The sequence below is a fragment of the Micrasema longulum genome, unplaced genomic scaffold, assembly GCF_059751315.1.
Source record: "Micrasema longulum isolate JH-2025_06_02 unplaced genomic scaffold, ASM5975131v1 h1tg000745l, whole genome shotgun sequence".
NCBI classification, from domain to species: domain Eukaryota; kingdom Metazoa; phylum Arthropoda; class Insecta; order Trichoptera; family Brachycentridae; genus Micrasema; species Micrasema longulum.
The window spans coordinates 948,933-967,455 of NW_028277939.1; the positions used below are offsets into that span (position 1 = coordinate 948,933).

At 35.8% G+C, this 18,523-nt stretch overlaps 1 protein-coding gene across 1 annotated transcript in view; it reads left to right on the top strand.

Annotated features, from left to right (window-relative positions):
- Nucleotides 1–18,523, top strand: part of Dll (homeotic protein distal-less) — a gene marked incomplete at its 3' end in the record, with an annotated part of 69,863 nt that overhangs the window by 36,626 nt on the left and 14,714 nt on the right. Inside the window, exon 2 of the mRNA XM_088230264.1 lies at nucleotides 28–803. Within this exon, the coding sequence (XP_088086390.1) occupies nucleotides 545–803 (259 nt within the window). The remainder of the gene's footprint in view (nucleotides 1–27; nucleotides 804–18,523) is intronic.

Below are 18,523 nucleotides of genomic sequence, written 5' to 3' on the forward strand. Positions count from 1 at the left end.
TAATTTAATTTTTTCTTTTTGTTTCAGATAACTGTTCAAGCATACTAAAAATATTTTTTTATTAAATTGTGAACTCCAAAAACAAGACAAAAAAATCAGATATGATATTTGTAAAATTAAAACTGAATAATTTTACGCCAGAACCAAATATTAAAATTTTTATTCCAATGTATAAAATTTAATTTAGAAATTTCAAGTTTTAATTATCTAACTTAAATTTTTGTTTTTACCAACTGAAGTTTCGAAGTTTTGGTGTTAAAAATTAAGCGAAATAGAAGTTGCATTAAATTTGATTATCAATTTACGTGGTGATTGTGTTTGTTAAGTGATATCAATAAAAATAATCGGAGATCATAAAGAATCAAAAGATTTTGAAGACTTTTAGTTTTCGGTGTAGGAGCGCTCTGATCAGGCAGAGATCAAATCATTCGCCACGGCTGTGGGGTCATCAATCAAAGTGGCTAACCACGGGCCAGCCACGCTGAATTTCTCAGACCCCTTCGGTCCCGGGGGCGGCCGGGAGCCGCCTCCGGGAACGCCGGATATGGAACACCAGCTAGATCCCCCTCCTCCGCCCTCGAAATCCGCCTTCGTCGAGCTGCAGCATCAGCACCAGCAGCAGCACTACGCAGCCTTCAAGGGTGGATACCAGCACCAGCAGTTCGGCGGGCAGGGGGAGAGTGGAGGGTTTCCGAGTCCGAGGGCTGCTTTAGGATACGCGTTTCCTCCGGTTCATCAGAACGTGTACCCTGGATACCACTTGGGATCCTACGCTCCCCACTGCGCCAGTCCACCCAAAGACGGTAAGAAATTGTTTCTTTATAAATTTGTTGGTGACGCATTAGTTATGGATACGTTACAAGCGTGTAATAGATGGTACGAGGGCCTGAATAAGCCAGTTATTCACACATAGTTGTTACTGAGGGGTAAAATCTGATCCTGTCCCAACTCTGATGTATGGGAGCGAAGTATAGACTTGGAAAAACAATTATGAAAGTAGACTGAATCTCTCAGTACAGTGCTAAAACCATGTACGATAGATGCACAAATGTTATTTATTTATTTATTAACGGACATTGTCCATGTATACAATTTATAAGGTTTAAATATTACAATAAAAGAATAGTTTAAAACATTTAAAGAAAAAAGAAAGAAGCATTGACAAACATAAGGGACATCGAGACAAGATCTGGACTATTTATTTAGTGCTCGTTTGAATCGTTGTAAACTTAAACCAAAACCAATGTTGCATCATATTTAATTACAATTTTATTTATTTTACTACGTATTTTTTATTCATGTTAATTATTATGGCTTAACACGGGCACAGCCTAAAAAGCCCCAATAAGTTCACGAATATGTAAAAAAGTGTAATTTAAAAAAAAAAAAAAAAAATTGTGTCGGCCTTGTGGTGTATTGAAATAAGTATTTTTTTATTATTTTTTGAATTTCAACTGTCATTTACATCGCGGCAAAACTGTTTCACACTTTTATGATAACTGTTTAAACAATCGTAATGTAATGGTCAGCGCGTTTGCCTACCACGCAAGAGGTCTCGCGTTCGATTCTCGACATGGCTGATGTGAAATGTGTATTTAAAAAGGGTGTTTTCACACAAGAATATTTCACGGTCCCTGGACTGGTACCTGACGCGTAAGACTGATCATCTTACCTTCATGTAACAAAAATAATCAAGATACGTTGCGATTGGTGTACCTATACAATGCCCTATGCACCTTTAGGTGCGGAAAGGGGATGACGATGATGAAATAAATAAATAAATCAACAAATGCTTGCAGACTGGTTAAATAAGTTACTGGCTACAAATATAGGCAGAATGGTGAATGTTACACAGTGTTTAAGTGGCCACTTAAACCAGCTAATGACAGGTCATAAGCCCTGTAAATGCCTAGACTTCCATATTCCTTCCTTGATAATGGTTTCCTTCTCTGTTGCAACAAATTTAAATATGAATAACTCCCTAGGGAGGATATCCAGCCAGTCTGCAAGCATTTTTACGTACTCAAAACATTGTTAAATTAACTACCTGGTAAAAGACGAAGTATAACAATTAAAAAATTGTTTTCAGGCGTTGCCTGGTACGTGAATTGGTTCAGCCGGATGAATCTCACCCGCATGATAAAGGTTTCAGCTCTTTTACTTCACAAAAGTCAAGAGGTGGAAGAGTTGAGGAGATGTGGATGTAAAGTGGCCACTCAAACCAGCCAATGGCAGGTCATAAGCCCTGTAAATGCCTTAATTTCCATATTCCCTTCTGAAAAATGTTTTCCTTCTCTGTTGCAACAAATTTAAATAAATAATTTACGAAACATTTTGCATATTTTCCCAAAGTCGAGAATTTCGCCAGTTTCGTTCACTATCGGGGCACCCCTGAGAATCTTCCATTTCTCGACCCGAAAGCAGTGATCTAGTGGTTAGCATATTTGGACGGAGAAATAAGTTTATTCCGCGTTTTTGATCGAGTAAGACAGTGACATGACAGTTGCCATAATGCCCGCCGTAGATCAATGACACCACAGTGTGGGCGCGCAAAAAGTCGAACAGTTTAAAATGTCCACCGGCGAATGTTTTGTGGCCACTGTGCGCCGCCTCGGGGACGTTAGCGCTCCGAATAGAGTTATTCCGCCGAATCGCACAGTGAGATGTGCGCGTATTGCAGCCGAGTGGGGTTCAGAATAAAAGTCTGAATTCATTCCCGATTGATTTTTTAAAATTAATTCGATTCGGTAGTTCGGATGGCAGATGGGACCATCTGTGATTTTCAAAAATGTGCCGGAGAGCTGAATTACTATTTTTTTATGTTTTTTATTTATATATATTTAGACCCCTGTATTTAGTAGCCTTACGTGGCATGTACAAGGCTAAGGTACTCGGAAAAAATCGTTTTTGTTTTTCTTGGAAATGGGATCTTCGATCACTGATTTTGGTTTATTACCTTTATGAGTCCAATCACCATTGTTGCAAAGTCCAAGAACAATGGCGCGTGATAACTACTTTTAACTACAGTGTGGATATCTGTTGAGGATATTCCATCTTTTCTGCATTCTGCTTCGAGATTATGGCGTTGCAAACTGAAAAATGGGCACTGAAATAACAGATGTTCGATACTCTGCGCAGAAATATCATCGCATGGACAATAGTCATCATTTCTTAATTACTATTCAATTTTAAGACTTTAATCCACAAACTAAAAAAACGTTTTGAGTTTGTCCAAATGGGACAGGATTCAACCCCCTAAGAAGCTGTTAATATCGCAATATTACAACAGACATAAATAACATTTTAAAAAAGTAAATATGTATATAAGTCTCTTCTTACAGAAGGTAACATAAAGTTTGATCAAAAATTCGAAATATTGTTGTTAATAAATCCAACTGGTCCATGAAAAAATATACAAATTTAAAATGTAAAATTTTCAGGCGTTGCCTAGTATTATTATTATTATTATTATGGATAATTTATATAGCGCCATTTTCGTAATATAATACCTCAAGGGCGCTTTACATGATGATTGTATTGTTAAATTAATTTAATTGAAGCTTTTCAATTTGTAATTTAAATTAAAACAATTTGTTTTGTTGTCACGTGCTACGGATTTATTCAAATGATTTAGAGAACAAGTGGGTTTTAAGTTTTTTCCGAAACATCACTTCACTTTCACAGCCTCGCACCTCTGCTGGGAGAGCATTCCATGCCATAGGGCCTGCGATCGCAAATGCGCGTTCACTAAATTTAGTGCGCTGTTTGCGTAGAGGTATAATAACTTTTCCTCTTGCCGTAGACGTAGCTGACCTAAGCGTGAGACGCCTGTCAGCTAGTTCATCTGGAATGCATAGTTCCCTTAGATATTCTGGAGCAGAGTTGTGCAGTGACTTATACATAAGCCAACAGAGTTTGTATTCGACCCTCTGTGGAAAACGTAGCCAGTGTAGTTCCCGAAGTAGTGGAGTGATATGACTGAACTTAGAGATTCCGAAAATAAGTCTCGCTGCGGCATTCAATACAGATTGTAGGCGAGTCATTTTGTTCATTGGTAGACCTGCATAGATACCATTACAATAATCGACTCTAGACACTACAAACGCATTTATTAATTGACGGGCGGCATCAACCGGCAAATTTTTGCGTATGCATTTAATTTGTCTCAGCTGGTAGAAGCATGAACTTATCGTTCTACTCATTTAGTATGTTGAGAGAGCCCTTTTAATACCCTGTCATAGCTCTAATTTTCTTGCCTCCTCTTTCACAGTAGTAGCCGTTCGATTGTTAAATAATCTACCCACTAATGTTAGAGACCTTCTTTATTTACATTTAAGTCAAGATTAAAATGTCACTATCTAAATATTTAAATTATTTTTTATCCTTCTTCTTTCCTTCCCATCCCCTTTCCACTCTTTATAGTATATTTTAAATATTTTTTTATTTTGTTAATCATTGTTTTTAATTTTTGTATAAAATTGCAAGATTCAATATGTCCATGTATTTATAATTTTCTCAAACCGAACGGTTTGGGTAGGTAGGAAGAAATTGCCTTAAGGCAATATGCCCGCCCTTATATATATATATATATATTGTATATGTGTATAAAGTGTCAAATAAAAATGAATAAATAAAAATATGTAGGTGAAAGAATTCAATTACACGAATCTCATCCACATAAATAAAGGTTTCAGCTCTTTATCTTTACAAATATAAAAAAATGGAAGAATTAAAGGGATATAGATGATCAAATATAAGTCTACTATAAACCATTGTGTCTTTATACTTTCCTAATAATATTTTTTTGTGTATCAATATGTCCTTAAAATGCTCATTGGGCGTACTTATATATAAATAAATAAATACGGGTAGAATGGTGAATGTTACACAGTGTGTAAAGTGGCCACTCAAACCAGCCAACGACAGGTCATAATAACTGTAGATGCCTAGACTTCTTTATCAGGTACTTTCTCTAAAATATTCTTCATCTCTGTTGTAATTTATTAAAAAAAACATGCTCAGCTGTAAAAAAGAATGTTTTAAAAAAGGAAAAAACATGCATACGTATTTTATGAGATTTAAAAAAAAATGACTAGAAAGAAACTTTAAAAGAAATAAAAGATAATACATTTAATTTATAAAAAAAAAAACATCTTATTTTGGAAGTTTTTAGCCGTGTAAAATAATAAAAGAAATGTAACAAAAATGATCAAGATACGCTGCGATTGGTGTACCAATGCAGTGCCCTATGCACCATTAGGTGCGAAAAGGGAATGATGATGATTATTATATTTTTAGTTAATTATGTGGATTTTCTTTTTTTAATTTTCAAATTATGCAATCTCATTATGTACATTCAAAAAAATATTGCTATGTTTAACGTATCTGTTAAAGACAGACGGAACGAGTATATGTAAAAAAGAAAACAAGAAAAGAGTTATATCTTGAACCACCCTTATAAAAGTCTTTATATTTACCGACAAAGAACCCGCCACTTTTTCTCTTTCATTCTTCGTACCAGTAATCTTTTAATTCAATTAATGTTCTAAGGACGTCCACAGGCGCCCAGTGGGCAGATCTCAACACGTCTGCGGGTCCCACGACAGATCATAATGGTGTCGTACTCCCAACACTCTTCGGAAAATGTTCAAACATGATATAAAATATCATAATTTATCAAAAGAGTATTTTGAGTTCGTCCAATTTTTATAGAGTCGGTGGTAATATTATTGATTATAATTTATTGTTACACTGTTAGTTCAAATATGCCTCAGAATTAGAATTTTAAAATTACTGCGCTTAAGATACGATATATTTATATAATCTTCCTAAGGTTGGTAGACTAAAACCTGAACAAATAAAAATAATTTGTTGCAACATAGAGGAAAAACATTTTTAAGAAGGGAATATGGGAGTCATTTACAGGGTTTATGACCTGTCATTGGCTGGTTTCAAGTGGCTAATTTACACACTGTGTAACATTCGCCATTCTGCCTATGTTTAAACATTCACACTTCCTTAACTCTTCCATCTGTTGACTTCTGTGAAGTAAAAAAGTTGAAACCTTTATCATGCGTGTGAGATTCATCCGGCTGAACCAATTCACCTACTAGGATACGCCTGAAAACAATTTTCCAATTTTTCATACTTCTTCTTTTACCAGGTAGTTAATTCAACAATGTTTTGAGTATGTCCAAATGCTTGCAGACTGGCTGGATTTTTCGTCGTGCTGCAGCAAATTTAAATATGAACAACTCCCTAGGGAGAAAATCCAGCTAGTCTGCAAGCATTTCGACATACTCAAAACATTGTTGAAATAAAAATTAAATTAAAAGTTCTGTTTCTAGGCGTAAGAAGAACAAAGCTTTGCGTGTGAAATAGAATTCTAAGCCTCTTAGTGCAGTGGTTGGTCAGTCACGATTTATTCTTGAAGTGTCGGGTATAATTCCTGGCAGAGTCGACGTGAAATATTCGTTTTAGAAGTGGGTTAACAGTGTTAACACTGCAATATTTCAACACAATACCTGTAATTTAGTTTCCTATGCACCACGGGTGCGAGTAGGCGTATTATTATGGTGAATTAGCCCGCAATAAGAATTAGCATTAGTGATGAAATCAAACGAAGCCCCCGCGGCGTTTAAGTATGTTTTTTTAACTTTTCAACCCCATGGAATCATCCCTAATCAGAGGCATATTGTGCCGGCTTAACCCCCGTGAATAATCCATGGGTGGGGTCTATTTCACCCCTCCCACGGGGAATTATCGACCAATGGGGTGCCTACAACCCTTGGAAATGGAAAGTTTATGTGGTTGGTGGCACGCGACATGACAATGTAAAAATAATCATTTAAATTTATGGCTATAACACATTATAATTTTATATTACATTAATTTTAACGAATATAAACACAAAAAAATATTTAGAGTTTGTCGACATATTTATGTACGTCCATAAAAATATAATTCTCACATAGAATCACAATGACATCACAGACAATGTAGATCTGAATTTATTGCGAAAGACAGGGAAAACATTTTTGAGATGGGAATATGGAAGTCTAGGCGTTTACAGGGCTTATGACCTGTCGTTGGCTGGTTTAAATGGCCACTTTATGATGACGTGGTAAAGGTTTCAGCTCTTTTACTTCACTCAAGTCAACAGATGGAAGAGTTTAGAAAGCGTGGATGATTATGCAATGGCAAAATGGTGAATGTTACACGATGTGAAAAGCGGCCACTTAAACTGGCCAAGGACAGGTCGCACGCTCTGTAGATGCCTAGACTTCTGTATTATCTTCTTTAAAATGTTCTTCATATTGTTGTAATATGTTAATGCTCCACAAATGTATGGTTTATGCTATGTTTTTCTTCTCTTGTTGTGCGTTTTGCAATATAAATTAGTATTAGTAGTGTTTAAAACTGTTTGAACATGTTGTTAATTATCTCTATTTATTTTTTAAAATTGTTTTTTTTTTTATATATATATTTGGACTCCTGTATTTAGTAGCCTTACGTGTCATGTACAAGGCTAAAGAACTCGGAAAAATCGTTTTTGTTTGTCTTGGAAATGGGATGTTCGATCACTGATTTTGGTTTATTACCTTTATGAGTCCAATCACCATTGTTGCAAAGTCCAAGAACAATAGCGCGTGATGTTTACATTTAACTCCAGTGTGGATATCTGTCGAAGATATTTATTTATTTATTTATTATATACATACGGCCTAAGCCAATTACAACAGTTACATGAAGAAACATAAATGCAAGAAACTGAACAAAAAGAACATAAAACTATTTAGCAAAGACAAACAAAGGCAAAACAATATTAGAAGACAATATATTTAAAAAAACGAAATATCAAAAACTTTGAGCTAAACCATACCAATCCAACTTCATCCCACACTGTTTAGTCGCGAAGAGATCTACGAAAAGCCGGAAGATCTGTCCCAAAAAATTCCAAGTCGTGTGATGAATTGACTAATCTACACATTCTGGACATTGGGGCATAAAAACCAAAGTTGCTCTTAGAAGATTTTATAAATAGCAGATTTTGACTTCTGGTGACACGGTTGGGAACATGAAAAGAAATTGATCGCAACAGAGATGGGACATCACTTAAAGCATTAAGTATTTTGAAAATGCATATAAGGTCCATCTCAGTTCTACGTCTCTCCAATGAAGACAGATTAAGAGATTGCTCTATTTCAAAATAAGAAAAATTACCCCTTTGTAATCCGAGCAACCATGCCACTTTTCTTAGAAAACGGTGTTGGACAGACTCGACATGGTCAATATGAGTCCTGTAGAATGGAGACCAAATAGGAGAAGCGTATTCTAGATGGGGTCGAACTAGTGAGCAATAAAGAGTTTTGATGGTATTAATATTTTTGAAGTCCGCCGTCACTCTATTGATAAAACCGAGAAGTTTGAGTGATTTGTTTATTTATTCCATCTTTCCTGCATTCTGCTTCAGGATTATGGCGTTGTAAACTGAAAAATTGGCACCGAAATAACAGATGTTCGATACTCTGTGAAGAAATATCATCGCATGGACAATAGTCATCATTCCTTCATTTCATTTTCATTTTTTTTGCACCACAACAGGCCAGGAGGCCCAATTGCAGTGGTGAATTACATTACAGAACAACCAGGCTTGAGAAAAATCACATTTTTTTATTTTTTGTGTTCTCACCGGGAATCGAACCCGGAACCTTCCGTGCGTGAGTCAAGCGTCTTGACCACTACACCACGGAGGCCGCATGGGTAACTTCTTAGTATATTCTCACATGTAAAAATATAAAAAAAGTATATTGTTAAGTGTCCTCGGCACGGGTCCCAGTGAGGTCACAATATTTTTATTATTAATCATAGTTTCTAATGGAAAAAAAATATGAACAAATAAATAAACTTCGGTTTTGGCTGAAAATCTTATTTCGTTCGGTTACTACAAAATATTATTAGTGAAAACTTGGTCATTTAACTTAATTGCCGTTCATTGATTAATTGGTGGTCGAGAGGTTAAGGTGGATCACTGTCCGCGCAATGCGTAAGGGTACTGGTCTAAGCTAGTTGCGTATCCAATTTATAACGTGTCAAATAATTAGACAATTAATTATAGCGAATTAAAATTACATCTGATGTCTGTGGGAATCGGCTTATTGCTTAAAATATTCTTTATTGGTCTGACAAGTCTGTTCCTCCAGCGATGATACAAGAATAAAAGTTCGCTTAATTCTGTCGAAATGAGATCTTTTAGGCGAATATTTGGCCGATTTATATAGCGCCGTTTTTGTGAAAAATAATTTCAAGGGCGCTTTACAATTGTGTATTTAAACTTACATTCTAACAAAGCTACATATTATTTTTAATTCCTCTTTCTTTGCTAACTCATATAGTGTCTATGCCGCTCGACTGTGGAATCATCTCCCATCCATCATCAAAAATGTTTTTTTATTTTTTTTTTATTTATTTACAATTTTAAAAAACCCGTTAGGGTTACATTAGAAATTTAATATTGTCTAGTCATTTTATGTCTCGTCTAGTCTAGTTAGTTCAGTCATAATGTGCTTTTTCAGATTGAAAAGTGTAAGAATCGGAGCAAACATGGGTGATTTAACTGTCAGTCGTCTTCTGTATGCTGATGATGCCGTGCTTCTTGCTAACAACAAAGAGGAACTGCAATTCTTGGCAACAAAGGTCTACGATGTATGCGAGGGAAGTGATTGGCTGATGAATGTCGATAAATCCAATATGATGGTTTTTGAGCGATCATAATGAACAATAATGAACCTCAACAATGTTTAATTATGTCCAAATGCTTGCAGACTGGCTGGATTTCCTCCCTAGGGAGTTGTTCATATTTAAATTTATTTCAACAGAGGAAAGAAAAACTGAGAAGGGAATATGGAAGTCTAGGCATTTACAGGGCTTATGACCTGTCATTGGCTGGTCTCTCCAATTTTTTTCCAATAGGTCATAAGTCCTGTATATGCCTAGACTTCCATATTCCCTTCTCAATTTTTTTTTTCCCTCTGTTGAAATAGATTTAAATATGAACAACTCCCTAGGGAGGAAATCCAGCCAGTCTGCAAGCATTTGGACATAATCAAACATTGTTAAATTACTACCTGGTAAAAGAAGAAGTATAAAAATTGGAAAATTATTTCCAGGCGTTGCCTAGTAGGTGATTTGGTTCAGCCGGATGAATCTTACCCACGTGATAAAGGTTTCAGCTCTTTTACTTCACAAAAATCAACAGATGGAAGAGTTGAGGAAATGTGGATGTTTAAACATGGGCAGAATGGTGAATGTTACACAGTGTGTAAAGTGGCCACTTAAACCAGCCAATGACAGGTCATAAGCCCAGTAAATGCCTAGACTTCCATATTCCCTTCTCAAAATTTTTTTTTCCCTCTGTTGAAATAAATTCAAATAATGAACCTGCTTAAGTAATCGCAGTCATAAGTCAACGCGTGTGTAATCTCTAAGTCAACGCTCTTGTCGGTTTGTTTTTTGTTTTCCTCGTAAATAAATACAGTTCATTGGCAAAAATCAGCGTTTATTATAAAAAATAATACAATTTATTGCATTTGCAAACTAGTAAGGAGTATCTAATACAAAAAAGTGAAAATTAAATTACAATTACTATGGCGATTGCTTTTGTTGACATTTGCCTTGCCAACTGCCGGCCAAATGCAATGAATAGCATGATAAATAATAAATACACAAATAAAAATAGCAGTTTTAGAATATTTTCCATGTTTCCACCGGTGGAATTCGAATATGTGATTGCGCAGCAGGATTAAACGTAAATATGACGTTTAATGTTAGGTGTTCACGGATGTTGCATTGTGATCGCGAATACGATAAACAACCATGGTGAGAAATTGTTATCACGTCGCTAATTAGCACGTCGAAAGTTATTTGTGATTGAGCTACTGAGAGTTATAGTGATTTATAATCCATGATATCTCCGATGCATATGATCGATGTTAAGACGATGATCGAATCTATCCTCTTGTTTGCAAAGGCACCCAATTTACTAACCAAAAATGCACTCCTTGCCAACACGTGTCAGAACTCGAGTCAATGAACCAACATAACAAACAACTCAAAACAAATTATCCTATTGTGAGCCAATTGAATGCTCCTGTATAGAAGTTCAAACGTTCGATCCGGGGTTCCCCAAGGAATCAATTTAAACCCCCTACTTTATTATTCGCACTTAATTAAGCATACCGCAGTGAATTTAATTGAGGCAGTTTGTGCACTTGTTGACCGATTTTTATTATAAACACAAATGTACATAAATTTATTTTAAAAAATCTATTATTTTGTGGCGATAATTGGCCAAACAGATGAAGTGGTGTGGTATAGCAAAATATTTGATGGTATCCATCGGCTCCTAATTTATGGAAAATGCCTGATCAAAAGAATAATTCCTAAATGTTTTTTAATATTTGAATAAAACCACTTACTGGCTTTCCTATGTCTACTGGTTTCGAGACGTCCGTCTCTTCGTCAGGACACCAATTAAACCAACATGCAAAACTCACTGTACATCTTCGATGTTGCATAAACACACAAAACCAAAACGATATGTATTTTAATAAGCACAAGCACTGATTAGGTCAAATATGCACTGATTAAATAATCAAAATATTTCGTGTTGTGGGAGAAATAGTTGAAAACAAAGTGAGGGGATGAAGGGAGGGGCGTGAGTCCAATAAGTTTAGGGTGACTATTAAAACGGAATATTGTATGACGGGCTATATATATATCTTAACTCCTGTATACTCATTAAAGAAATGATTAAAATTGATAAGGTGATTTGCGAATTCGAAGGAATTGCTATTGTGAAGGCACCCCATATGTTTTTTTTTTTTTTTACAACAAAATCCAATTTTAAAGGGCACTGGATTGACGGGCAAACTAAAGGGCACTGTTTAAATTAAGGAATGATGACTATTGTCCATGCGATGATATTTCTTCACAGAGTATCGAACATCTGTTATTTCAGTGCCCATTTTTCAGTTTGCAAAGCCATAATCTTGAAGCAGAATGCAGGAAAGATGGAATATCCTTAACAGATATCCACACTGAAGTTAGAAGTAGTTATAACGCGCCATTGTTCTTGAACTTTGCAACAATGGGGATTGGACTCATAAAGGTAATAAACCAAAATCAGTGGTCGAACATTCCATTTCCAAGACAAACAAAAACGTTTTTTTTTCCGAGTACCTTAGCCTTGTACATGACACGTAAGGCTACTAAATACAGGGGTCCAAATGTATATAAAAAAACTAAAAAAAACTGGATTGACGTGGGAAGAGGCCAAAATGCAGGCTGGCGATGGGTCTCCTGGAGGTAATCGGTGATGTCCACATGCTCCACTTAGGAGCGGACGTGGAAAAGAAGAAGAAGATATTGACTTCATTTTTTAAACATAATAATGTTTTATTTTATTTAAAGAGTATTTGGAAAAGAAGGCTATTATGAGAAAAGTTACTATGAAGTGTTGCCATCTGTTTCAAAAAGCCATTTCACTGCCTACTTTTCCTTAAAACATTTGAGTTAAAACAGAAGAAAGATTAATAATAGCTTAATAGTATTCACAGTAAATGTACCCATGTATGTATTTGCATAATATGTAGATTGTTTCATAGACCATAGAGAATTAACAGGTTTCATTAATTGTAATACACCAGAAAGCAATCATCGATTGGATATACCAAAAAGTAATAAATTATGTTTTTATCTCGCTTAAGAAACATTAAAAATCAGTTTTATTTTTTTCCTTAAATCAGAAAAAATTAAGAAACATTTAAATGAGAAAGTGCGTTTGTCTGGTTGATCATTCTTCACGTCGCTACGCGCAGCCGATCACCGTATTTTTTGCTTAAGCTAGGGTTTCCTAGGACAGCGGTGCCCGTATCTTAACGGCCGTAGTGAACGGTGATGCGGTGGACAGTCGTCGTAACAGTGACTAGAGAATGGTTTCCTAGGAAAACGGTTTTTATAACATTCATTAACACCGTCTAACAGCTAGGGTAGCTTTATAGATGGCCGGAGTTGAAAACTGCAATACGCTACTTTTTATCGCGATAAAAAATATCGCTTCCTCGGGAATTTTCGAGGAAGGAAAATGGAAATCTAGGCATTTACATTTACGTGACCTGACGTTGGCTGGTTTAAGTGGCCATTTTAAACACTGTAACATTCGCCATTCTTGCTTCAGCAGGATGAATCTCACCCACATCATAAAAGTTTCAGCTCTTTTACTTGACAAAGTCGACGGATGGAAGAGTTGAGGAAATGCGGATGTTTGAGCATGGGCAGAATGGTGATTGTTACACAATGTGTAAAAAGAGGCTGAAATCGGGTTGTGGTCGCGTGGCTAGTGTTGCGGACTCACGGATCAGATGTCCGAGGTTCGAAGCCCACTCTACCCGAACTTGATTTCCATTTTTTAATAATGAGTTATTTACAACTCGTTGAAAATGGCCAGCAAAATTAAAATATTTGGGTAAATTATAAAAACGTTAATATTTTTTTTTTTTTTTTTAATCAACCAATGACAGGTCACAAGGCCTGTAAACGCCTATACTTTCTTATTTCCTTCTCAAAAATGTTTTCCATATCTTTTGCAACCAATTTGCAATAAATATCGCTAAAAATTAATACGTACCTACGTCTAAGACAGTACTACCAATCTTAGGAAGATTATACCATATATAGTAATTTATTTAGTACTAGGGAATTAAGTAGATGTCAAGTTTGCAACAGAGAGAGAAAATATTTTTGAGAAGGAATATGAAAGTCTAGGCATTTACAGGACTTATGACCTGTCCTTGGCTGGTTTAAATGGCCACTTACACGCTGTGTAACGTTCACCATTCTGTCCTATGTTTAAACATCTAGATTTGCTCAACTCTTTCTTCTGTTGACTTTTGTGAAGTAAAAGAGCTGAAACCTTTATCAAGGGGGTGAGATTCATCCGGCTGAACCAAATCACCTACTAGGCAACGCCTGAAAACAATTTTCTAATTCTTATACTTCTTCTTTTACCAGGTAGTTAATTCAACAATGTTTTGAGTATGTCCAAATGGTTGCAGACTGGCTGGAATTCCTGCCTAGGGAGTTATTCATATAAAAATTTGTTGCAACAGAGAGAAAAAACATTTTCGAGAAGGGAATATGGTAGTCTAGGCATGTTCAGGGCCTACGACCTGTCATTGGCTGATAAGTGGCCACTTTACACACTGTGTTATCCAGCCAGTCTACAAACATTTGGACATACATTCAGGCGTTGCCTACTAGGTGAATTTGTTCAGCCGAATGAATCTCATCCACGTGATAAAGGTTTCAGCTCTTTTACTTGACAAAAGTCAACTGATGGAAGAGTTGAGTAAATGTGGATGTTTAAACATAGGCAGAAAAGTGAATGTTCCATAGCGTGTAAAGTCGTCACTTGAACCAGCTAATGACAAATCATAAGCCCGGTAAATGACTAGACTTCCTTATTTCCTTCTCAAAAACGTTTTCCCTCTGTTGCAACAAATTAAGTTGTAAACATACCAAATATATATTTAATAAATATTAAAAAAAACCATTACAAACAATGATTAATAATGAAAATAATGTGACCTCACCGGGGTTACCCGTGCCGAGGACACTTAAAAATATATTTTTTAAAATATTTTTACATGTGAGAATATACAAAAAAGACTTAATATACCCACAGAGATAATAACAAAATGTTGAGACAGTTTTAAGCACTACGTATTTATGTATATATTTAAATTATGTATACCTATATTATTTATATTTTAAAAAGCACAATAAAAGTACAAAAACATAACATTATCCATACACTTGTGAAGAAAATGATTCAATATTGGTTTGGGCAAATGAGACAATCCATTTTACTTCTACCCATTTTTTATAGCCTTTTTGAACATTTTCTCTAATCAAAATTAATTAATTAATCGAAATACTAATTGTTTTTGTCGGCCTTGTGGTGTAATGCTCAGCGCGTTATCGGGTTTGAATCCCGACATGGTTGATATGAAATATTTATTTAAACGGGTGTTTTCACACTAGAATATCTCATAGCCCCTGGACTGGTACCTGAAGCGTAAGACGGATCATCTCACCTTCATGTAACAAAAATGATCAAGATACGCTGCGATTGGTGTACCAATGCAGTGCCCTATGCACCATTAGGTGCGGAAGGGTATGATGATGATGATGAGTCAATATTGGTTTGGGTGAATTAGACAATCCATTTTATTTCTGCCCAGGTCTACTTTTCATTTTTTATAGCCTTTTTGTACATTTTCTCGTTACTTATCGTTTTAATGGACAGAAGAAGTAAGATAAGAGCTCTTGCATGGTAGTCATACGCGCTGACCGTTACACAACATGGCCGTCTAGTAATATTTATATCATGTTTTAGTACATAGATCCGTACAAACACATCCAAAAGTCGTGATCACATACCCACCTGTACTCGTATATTTGAGAGCGTTATTTTTCGGTAGCCGCCAACGGTCGAGTGGTATAATTAAAGATTATTCACGCGGTAGTTCCCCGTTCGCTTCCCGCTGCTGCATAATAATGTTATACATTATGCAATTATACACGTCCAATAAGATAAATTATTATTGATATATTGTAAAGAAAAGAATCGCCGGCAGCGCGGCGCGGCGGACGCCATTTTAAGTTCTGAATTCCATTTTATCTGTGGAAAATCCTCCTTGAAGATTTCATTACGATCATTATTACAAAGCAAAGCTTAATCCGTACCCGATGGTGCGTAGGGCACTGCATTTGCAGGCTAATAACAGCGTATTTATCAAATTAAAAACGCTGTCTTTATCGGTACAATCATACCGAGACGGTATATTTAACTTTTCTGCTTTTCTGTACCTACCTCGGAATGGCGAATTTTGATCATTCGACATGTCGATACGCGTTTCCATTAAGTCATCTCATACGTCATATAATCGGATTCAATCAATAAGTGACGCTGAAACTTTACTCCGCGTTCAGTTCTTAATATAAAATAAAAGTATTTATCTTTCATATTTTAAATAGCCACAGTTGTCTGCTTTGACAGGTTAGACTTTTAATCAAAAAAGTTTAATTAAAAACGATAAAAAATTCAAATAAATTAATTAAAAATATTCTCTTGAACATGATTTTAATATGACGTTTGACAATTCTTAGTCAGTCTCTTGGTGTAGTGGTCAGCGCATTTGCCTACCACGCAAGAGATTTAGGGTTCAATTCCCGACATGGTTGACATGAATGATTTATTTAAAAGTGTGTTTTTATACTAGAATATTACACAGTCCCTGAACTGGCATCTAAAACGTAAGACTGATCATCTTACCTTCATGTTACAAGAGTTATCAAGATACGCGGCTATTTGTATACCAATTTAGTGCCCTATGCATCATTAGGCGAGGAAAGGGCATGGTGATGATGATAAAAATTCTCAGACTTTACCGCGAGTAAGCTAAACTGGCGGTGCACAATGGAGTTTTTGTTTTTGCGATGAACGAAAGTTAGCCGAAAGTGATGGTATTTGAAAGGGGGAGTGAGGTTACTGACAGCATAATAAATGTAAACAACGAATGTTTTGAACAAGTAGAAGGATTTTTTTTATCTGGGAAGCATGTTTTCAAGAGATGGAAGAGTAGAAAAAGATGTTGGAAGGAGAGTGTACGCGGGCAACAAAATGGACGGTGCACTAAGCACAGTAATTGCTAATAAAATATGTCAATCGAAGCTTAACTGGCAGTGCACAACGGTGGTTTAGTCCCAACACTTATACATGGAAGTGAAACATGGAACTGGAAGAGAAAGGATGAAATCCGAGTCAACGCGTTTGAAATGCGATCTCTTATGACGAATGTGCGGGAAATCGACGTATGACAGGGTTATATGAAATGAAATCAGGCGAGAGTGTAAATCTGAGTGAGGCATAATTGATAAGATTAAGAAAGGGTATATGAGATGGTTTGGTCATGTAAAAAGAATGGTAAAACAAGTATATATGGCGAAAATGAACGGCAACGTGAGACGAGGACGACCGAGGAAGACGTGGCATGATCAGATAAACCAAAATCTTAAGTCTGGTCATGTCAAAAGCAGGCAAAACCGAATGGCATGTATGACAAGATGTATTTATTTGGAAAAAGCTAGAAATGTATGCTAGGATAGACGTGTGTAGCGGTTCGTTCTCTCTGCCTACCCCTACGGGGAAATGGCGTGGTGGTATAGTAGTAGTAAAAAAACATTTTCATTTCAAATTTTCCGTTGAACTGAACTTCTCCGTTACAAGAACGCAATGGAGAGAGGAGCAGGGCTTATATACTCCCACGCATAGTAAATAGACTCCCAGACGAAATACAGAAAAGTGATATGAATAAAAATTGAGTTAGATATGTTTTAAAACGTATTTTATTAAATTCTAAGTTTAGTATGTAAAAAAGAGGAAAAAAAAAGCCAAACAGTGCTAACAAAAGTGTTGCATGTTTATTATTTTTTATGTATTTCGGTATTAAAAATATTGTATTTTACTTATATTTAGTAAGAAAGAGAACTTTTGTCTTTTATTAAATGTGGTCGTTTTTCCTCGATTGCATCATTAAATTGATCCAATAATGCGCGATAATACTTTCCTGTGATTGTGATCCCTTTTCAAGATAATCGATGAGCAATATTCCGAGTGCATCCCAAAATACAGTGGCCATAACCTCGCCAGCCGATTTCACTGCCTTTGCCTTCTTCGGAGCACTTCCACCAGCTTCCACCCAATGTTTCGATTGATTTTTGGTTTCAAGTGTGTAGTGATGCACCCACGTTTCATCAAAAGTTATTAATCGACGCCAAAAATTAACAGATTTACGCTTTATCGTGTCCAAACACTGCTGTGAAGTGGTCTCTCGAACTCGTTTTTGTTCGACACTGAGCAAACGCGGCACCCATCTTGCCGATAGCTTTTTCATATGCAAATGTTCATGCAAAATGTTGAACACACGTTCATATGAGATGTTTACCATTTCAACAATCTCACGCAACTTCACTCGGCGATCATTCATAATTATATCGAGGATTTTCTTGATATTTTCTTCAGTAACCACCTCTTTTGGCCTTCCCGTTGATGGTATTGTTGCAGTGCTTGTTCGGCCGCAATCAATAAATAAATAAATAAATTCAGCAATCCAATATTTGACCATGTAATCTGACGGAACAGACTCACTGTAATGTTTATTGAGCTTTTCTTTTGTCATTTTTGCCGTTTTCCCTATCAAATTACCCTATCAAATCACATTATCGAGTCTTTTTTTAAAAATCAAAAATTTTATTCCAAAAACGGAAAAAATTCTAATGTATGAAGCCTATGTAAAAACTAAAATATGTTATACGCAACTATTATGGGGAGCAGGATATCAAAATGACATAAACAGACTACAAAGACAACAAAATAAAATATTAAAGTTAGTGTATGACC